This window comes from Xiphophorus hellerii, chromosome 9, assembly GCF_003331165.1.
Source record: "Xiphophorus hellerii strain 12219 chromosome 9, Xiphophorus_hellerii-4.1, whole genome shotgun sequence".
In the NCBI taxonomy this organism is placed as follows: domain Eukaryota; kingdom Metazoa; phylum Chordata; class Actinopteri; order Cyprinodontiformes; family Poeciliidae; genus Xiphophorus; species Xiphophorus hellerii.
In genome coordinates, this window is record NC_045680.1 from 15668241 (window position 1) to 15676284 (window position 8044).

The following is an 8044-nucleotide window of genomic DNA, read 5'->3' on the forward strand; positions in this document are numbered from 1 at the left end:
TTTCACCAGTACAAGACTAAAACACACAGCCAGAGTTGCAATGGAGTGGCTTATATCTAACAATATTCATGTGTTAGATTAGTCCCATTAATACTCAGCACTAAATCCATTTTATAATCTGTGGATAGAAGATGGAAATGCAGAAAAATGTGGTTGTGATATTTATGGAGTTTGCATTCAAATTTGAATCAAACTTGTCAAATCTTATCTGTAAATTATGTTTGAAAACCAGCATCAGTTTCCTTCAGCATAAACAAGCATGAATGTTGTACTGATAATTGATTAAAATCTAATAAAAATACATTTAAGTTATGTGACAATACTTTTAACTGATTTATCATAACTGATTTTGTGTATGTTGTCCTTGAAAGAAATGTAAAGAATTCCCAGGTAAAATGTAATAAAATGTAATGAGATTCAAGGTAAAAATACAAGCAAGTTGCATAACCCAATCCTAGTAAAGTACTTCTTTTAATCTTGTCGCGAATCATATTAATGATTGCTGAGATTGACGTATATCCAACCGATCACATGCTCCTTACTTCCTTAAATGCAACAGACCTTATAAGCAAATAAATACCAAGTTGCAAATGGGAAAACCTGACATTAACTCACCTAAAACAGAACCTCTCATGTGATTTCTGATTGAAAACTGCAGAAAATCTGAGTGAAGCACTGCGCTCATAAAGAAAAACCCAGCTCCAGATACGCAACAGAGAACACCAAAACATGTCAAAGAATCTTTTTAATAAATCAAAGGTACATATATCTACAAAAAGTGTAGATCAATAGGATTTATGAAACTACAGTACAATCATTGAAGATCTTATTTACAATTGCTGAAGTATTTATTTTATGTATCCCACACCGAGTCCATCGATAATCTCTGAGGAAATCCCAACCTGACTTTAGGAATGTTGAAGATATATGAACACTGTCCGATTCAGAAAGACAGAGAATCAATTCACTAATCAAATGGTGCTTTAATCAAATGGGTCTTCAGAGAACTGCTGAAACCAACCAAAAGCTCAAAAGTTAACCACAGACTAAACATGAAGTTACAGGTGTGATTCAGTAACTTTTATAGCACCACGAGTAATTAAGAGACTCTCATTGGAATGACCTCTCATATGAACTCAGATTTCTAATAATTCCTATTTTTAACCCTGTGAACAAAATTCTGGGGATCCTAATTTCAAATAAAGCATGTTGAATCACATGTGCAAAACAGTTGTTTTTTTTTAGGTTTTACCATGCGCAGACAGAGTGCTGCGAGGGAAGCTTCACTACGACGCCAACCGTCTTTAGCTGCTATCTGCAGAAACATTCAACCAGCAAGTGGGAATGCTTTGGTAAAAGACTAATGGGACTCGATGGCTTAGACGACTGAGGCATCACAGCTCAGGTGTTTTTCAGGAGGACCAAAGAGGGTAAATAAATCTCTTGTGCATTAATATCTTTTGTTTCTTTCAGTTAAGACTTGCAACAGTCAATAAATGTTAAGAACTTTTTTTTTTTTGTATAAACAGGAAGAACAAAAAGGAAAAAGTGCATACTCAATAAGAACATAAAAAGGGCACTTTGTCATTTTGGTGCTATGTCTTGTTTCTCTCCATAAATACTGCTACAGCACAGCCCCAATCCAAGGCCCAGGAAACTGTCGAGTACATGTTCCCCCATTGGAACGGACAAGTGGATCAAGTAGAAAAAAAACCCAAAAGCATAAAACAATGATTTCATCGTCGTTGCGATTCCTCCTGCACTATCCTCCAGGTGTTTGGGCGTGAGTACGGCTGTTCGTCTTACTTTAACTTAGACTGCACCGACTACAAGGCAACCGTCTGCGTACATAATAAGCGCAAACCAGAGGCCCGACATACGTCACATTGCACATCAAAGTGTTAACGAGAAGCGTGGAATGTTTCAACCTATGAAGAACAATAAAGACGGACAGAAAATGTAAATCCCACAAGGAGGTGTGACGAGTAAAAGGTACGTTTTCATAATCAGTGATACACATAGATATTTACATGCTGCATTTTACATGTCGTAGATGTAAAAACAAAAGAAAATTTTGACCAAGCTGTCAGTGCAAACATGTAGCAGAATCTGGGGTCCTGTTGTCTAGAAGAATGAAATAAATAGACTTTGTAAAGTCAGATGGCAGAAAAAGCGGGCAGAAAAGGTTTGATCGTCTTCAATGTCTCACCAGGAGACAGCCTTTAAAAGTGAATAAAATTTCTGGATTCAAGTCGAAGCTGTCAATGTGTAACCGAGGCCGCAGCTGCTAAATCCACAGGTCGGAAGACTAGGAGGGATTTTTATTTTTTTTTTATCTAATTAATCACAGGATAAATCAGAAGAAGGAAGACGAGGGAGGAAGAATAAAACAGGCATCAGAGTGTGCTCTGTCCAGTTCTGTCCAGTGGGGGACGCAGTTAAGGCGATGGTGGATGTCGGCGCTTCCGTCTTTCTCACAGAAGCGTGCAGCGGAAGAAGCTGCTCTTCTTGGGCTGCTCTGAAATCTTGACTCCCGGGTTGCTGCTCTGAGGGTTGTTGCCCTCCTGAAATAGACAGACGAAGAGTTTCCAGTTTTGAGAAAACGGCAAAAACGAAAATTCTCCCCAACCGCCAGTAAACTGCGTCGCACCGTGTTTTCACTCTTACCAGTTTCTTGTCCATCTTTGCCTTAATATCTCTGGCGAGGGTTAGGAAGGCCTGCAGACAAAAACAAGCATGCACATTAGTTGTGTCTCAGACGAATGCTTCAATAGAGGTGGTAGTGTGCAGTTGTATGAGAAGACGACCTCAGGGGGGAAAAAAAATAGAAAAGAAAAGGAAATGGTCTGTTATCGTTCCCCCACATGAAACCAGATGTACCACAGACGTGAATCATGATTAAACACGTAGTCATCTAGCCGTGACAATCCGACACTATTACATCAACGAATATGCTCATCCCTGTGAGGGAGCCAGTTTAGACAAATGCAGGAGACGGCGTCTCCGTTTATTGTGCTCATTAATTATGCAGCACCTCAGATACATAGACTCTGAAGAGTGTCAGATGTAAACTTTTTAATGAGGTGATTGTCACCATGTCTAGGATTTCAAGTTCTCCAAATTGTAAACCAGAGAAAGTGTCAGAGTCAGAGCTCTTTAGCAGCCAATAGAGATACCAGTTGCTGCACGCTGCCGGTCAGCTGCCTGAAAGAAGCATTTTTCCCACACTAAAAGAAAATTTTCAACTGCTTTAAAATATTTCTGGCAATATGGCTGAAAAACGTATCACAATATAAGATATTTATATCGGTTAATATGGATAATTACTGATTTTTTTTTTTTTTTTTTATTTTAAATAACTGAAATAGCGCCAAACTGGTGGCGGCATTTCAACCTTTATCCGTTCTTTTTATTTTAAGTAGTTATGAGGCATGGTAGTGAAATTTTAAAACCGCCGATGCGCAAGTTGTTGTTGGTAGGTAGTGAGTGAGACAGTGGATGCCTCTAACCCGCCCGATAAAGTCTTTCCTCTGCCTACATCCCCCAGAATGCTGTGCGGTTCTAGATCAGAGTTCAGTGAAATTACTGAAAACTATCAGATGTATTAGCTATCAAAATTGATCACGTGTCTATTGTGATGTATATTGTTATTGATTTATTGTCCACCTAAACACAAATAGTGTGGAAATTGAAGAAGCGCCACTCTATTGATTAAGCTAACGCTATTTTATTTCTACAGGTGACAAAGTACAAGCATAGAGTCTGGCAATGCAGCAGATTGTTGCTTTTCAATAATCGCAAAACTAAGTAGCCCCAAAAGATTGAAGCACTTGTACACCATCCTGTAACATGTGGGCTATTCTCACTGATTTTCTGAGTAATAAAAGTAAAGAAAGAAAAGGAAGGGACTCACATTCTCCACATTGATGTTCGCTTTTGCACTCGTTTCCATGAACTTGATACCGTACTCCAATGCCAGCTGAACAGGTTCAGAGAAAAAAAAGTCAGAAACGATGCAAGGGGAAAAAAAGACATCATGACATCCCAGCTATTCTTACTTTCTCTCCTCTGTCTTTGGACACTTGTCGCTTGTCATTGACATCACATTTATTCCCCAGGACCATCCTCTCTACGTCTGCAGAGGCATGCTGCAGGAAAACCAAATATGGTGAGGTAAATAGGTGATTACAGTAGTGAAGTACTTTCACTACTGTCATCTTTGCAGAATATTGTCACCAAAAATCTAAGGTCTTACCTCTTCTATATTCCTTATCCAGTTCTTGATGTTGTCAAAGGACTTCTCGTTGGTAATGTCATACACTAACATGATGCCCTAGAGAAGTCAGAAAAAAAACATTTAAGAAAATTTTAAAAAAAAAACTGATTCCATTTCCTACTTATCTGATTGCTAGATCAAATATAATTTTCTGTAATGTATGTTTATCTGACTCATCTGTATATTTTCAAATTAAGACATAGGCATGCAGCTAAGCCTAAACTAAACAAGAGGCGAACAAAACACTCCTCATTTTCAGGTGTGTAAAGCATAAACAAGAACACCAATACGAGGCGTGTTTCTGAAAAGGTAAAGGATTAACAGCTAGCAGCTAAATGAATGTCACTGCACCTGTTCAGTTTCAACGTATCATCAGTAAAGATGACAATGCATCTTACCATGGCTCCTCTGTAGTAGGCTGTTGTGATGGTCCTGAATCTCTCTTGTCCCGCCGTGTCCCTACACACATGAAAAAAAAATATTTCTGTAAAGTTTCCTTTTTTTACTGCTGTGACTTACACAATTAGATTGCATTAGACAGTCCTCACTGTCATTTGTTTATACACTTATTAGAGCTGCTGCTGTAAGTAGCCACTTTGTCAATAAAAAAATAAATAAATAAGCTTATGGTGATAATACATACTAGGAACTACCTAGAACTAGTGTTAAATATTCAGCATTTGTTCGTCTCACCATATCTGTAGTTTGATCTTCTTTCCATCTAATTCTATTGTTCTGATTTTGAAGTCAATACCTGGGGAAAAAAACAAAGAAAAACAAACAAAACCTGAGTATTTTCATAAAGCAACAAAACTGTGTATGTTGTTTAGGAAATACTGAAGTATTATTTTGCAACATCACACTTAAACAACAACATTTAGTTACTGCATTTTAAACATCCATCCAGCAATCAGCTACATCCACTCATCCATGTGGGGACTGATGCCACTTAAAAAAGTGTTAAGTTTTAATAATTTTGAAATTTTTAATGTGTTTCTTTGTTAGGAAGGTTTTACGTTGACTTGCCCAACCTCCTTTAGCAAACATATGGCTTTAAATTGTACTGGCATGGCAAAAAAGCCACCAATAGATCTAATTATGATGTGCCACAGTCATATCTATAGTTGGTATACTTTGTCCAACATATGAACAAACTATGCCAATGAGTGAAGATATTAAATGTCAGGACATCTTGCGACTGAATTCATTAGTGTCTTTTACATTATAATAGTAATACATGCCTTTTATATCAATCACAATATGTACTATTTATGGTTTAATTATTTATTATTTAGGATATAATGGTCTATAAATTTGTACTTTATTATAATTCCTTTATTTCATATAGGATTTAAAACTAATGCTGATTGAAATAATAAAAATAGGTGGCCAGAAGAAAGCCTGATCAGTGCATCACTATATTTTCTTTTACTCATCTTGGGTGAAATACCCAAAGAGTTTATTCAAGTAAAATAACACTACTTCAGCAAATTTGAATTCAAATAAATATTGTCCTATAGCTGCGACTCTGTTTGTTTGAACAAACTGCGTGGCTAACCTGGATTACAGATGGAAACCGGTCGTTGTGGTTAATTACGGTACATTTTACAAGTTGCGCTAATGTTTATTGGTGTAATAATAATCCATATTGTTCATTAAACACGGTAAAATAAGCCAAACTGAATGGCCTTTTATGGATGAACTTTAGATAAATATTCGTGATGTTCAGATTAATGGAGACTTTTTTTTTTTTATTGCGTTGTCAACAACAGATCGAAGTACAGGCCAGCTGGTCATAAGGGAAATGACACTGCCAACTAACTTGCTTTAGCTTTTAGCACGTTACCTCAGCTGTCAACGTCTGTGTAGCCTATAAAACAATCACAACGGGCTCGAAACGAACACAAATCAGTGATATCCGTGCTTACAAAGCATTCAAGTCATGTTAATAATCAGTGAAGGTCTCCTAAAGACCTCTCCCTGAAGCCGGTTGGGCATTTCCTGAGTCGCTGAATGCTAGCCAGAAAAGTTAGCACCAACTTAGCATGACGGGATGGGCAGCTCCGGCGCCGCTTTTCAGTCAGCTGAGGCGTTAAGGATGCGAGCTCCACTCACCTATAGTTGAGATAAACGTTGAGTTGAAGGCATCTTCTGAAAATCTGAAAAGCACGCAGGTTTTCCCGACTCCCGAATCACCGATTAAAAGTAGTTTAAACAAGTAATCGTAAGTCTTCGCCATGTTATTAGCTAGCTTACTACTGCGGATATCCCGCCCGTTGTGCAGACGGAGAGGTCGCTGCTGCTGCTGCGGGGCGTCCTGTTGGTCAAATCAACTGTCACTCTGCGATGTCGTCGTGGCTCAGGAAGCCTGCTGCCGCCCGAGTGGGTGTGTTCGTTTTGGAGACTGTTGCCACCCGGATTAACTACAGTAAATTTGATATGTTTAACCAAGAACTCTTTATATATATATATATATATATATATATATATATATATATATATATATATATATATATATATATATATATATATATATATATATATTTTTTTTTTTTTTTTTTTTTTTTTTTACTTTATTTAAACAAAGTAAGCACAAACAAGTACAGGATGTTTAACTAAGAACTCGTTCTCCTCAGAAGGATGTGAAAAATGGCGTTGACTGATGTTGCGACGGAAATGAGACAATCCAACACGATCAGTGACAAGTCAGAGGCAGCAGGCTAAAATTAGTTTCTCCTTCAAAGAGAAAGGAAGCAACGACTACACTGGTGATAATAGAAATACCAAACATTCAAGGCTTTCTAGAGAAAAGTCTTTAAAAGTACTGGAGAAATTACTAGACATATTACTAAAACTAGTTATTTGACATTCAACAAGTGTAATGAAACAAGTCATCGTATTTTAGTACATAATATAAACATTAATGCTCATTCGTAAACATTTTTTTCCAAGTGTAGATAGATTTTTACAACAGCATAAATTAAATAAAAACTAGAATTGAACAAGCTCGAATTTATTGTGTGTGTTTTTATACCAAAACATAAAAAATATCAAATCTATGCATTCCCATTAGTCTGAAATTGGCAGTAAAGGTTTTAAAAGTAGTTTGAGCAGACTATCAGCATCTATTAGGGAGTATGATCAACTACAGCTGGTAATGAGCTCCAAGTAATATATTATCAGATTTCTGGCTTGGGAATCTAAAAGTGGCAGCTTTGGTAGAGACCAGTCTCTACTATAAAAAGTTCAACAAAGATGCTATTACATTTGTTATACAAGGACTGTAGACTTCAAAAGCCTCCCTGATAGCCTAGACTCCTGTAGCAACCCCCAAATGCACAACTGTGTCTGCTAAAGATCCCCAACACACATATGGACTGGGCAATCAAACTCCAATGAGTCCCTCAGCAGTTCTACAAGGACAAAGAAGATGCTCCAACGCCTGGACTAAGCCACATTGCTTTTCTTTAACTAAACAATATGGTAAAAATCTATATTAGATATGGAAAATATTAGATACACCTAAACACCAATAATATCCTAAAAATGAACCCTGACCTGCAATGAAGTTGAAGTACAAAGAAAAAGATGGAGATTCCAAAGCATACTGGTTTATGTACTAAAAATACATCAGACCAGATCTTGCTTTAGATCTATTATGACATAGTATTCTCCTATACAGTATTCTTTTGGCATCTCCACTTATTGTTTTGATTTTAACCAACCCTATAGTTCATTCTCGGATCCATAGCCCCTCCCCTCCACAGA

At 37.2% G+C, this 8044-nt stretch overlaps 1 protein-coding gene across 1 annotated transcript; it reads right to left on the reverse strand.

Annotated features, from left to right (window-relative positions):
• Positions 1-727: 727 nt before the first annotated feature.
• On the reverse strand, positions 728-6624 carry LOC116726121 (ras-related protein Rab-8A). The gene is made up of 8 exons (XM_032572665.1): positions 6392-6624; positions 4970-5030; positions 4675-4735; positions 4256-4333; positions 4059-4148; positions 3914-3979; positions 2668-2718; positions 728-2564 (listed from the first exon to the last, which is right to left on the reverse strand). The coding sequence occupies exons 1-8, from the start codon at positions 6513-6515 to the stop codon at positions 2475-2477; spliced, it is 621 nt and encodes a 206-aa protein (XP_032428556.1). The 5' UTR covers positions 6516-6624; the 3' UTR covers positions 728-2474.
• Between the last annotated feature and the right edge of the window lie 1420 nt (positions 6625-8044).

Excerpts from the sequence above, each read along its gene's own strand:
- LOC116726121 (XM_032572665.1), bottom strand. The coding sequence starts at position 6,515 with ATGGCGAAGACTTACGATTACTTGTTTAAACTACTTTTAATCGGTGAT. Across the intron at positions 2,719-3,913 it reads CGAACATCAATGTGGAGAAT|GCCTTCCTAACCCTCGCCAG; the intron begins GTGAGTCCCTTC and ends TTTTGTCTGCAG. Across the intron at positions 2,565-2,667 it reads CAAAGATGGACAAGAAACTG|GAGGGCAACAACCCTCAGAG; the intron begins GTAAGAGTGAAA and ends TGTCTATTTCAG.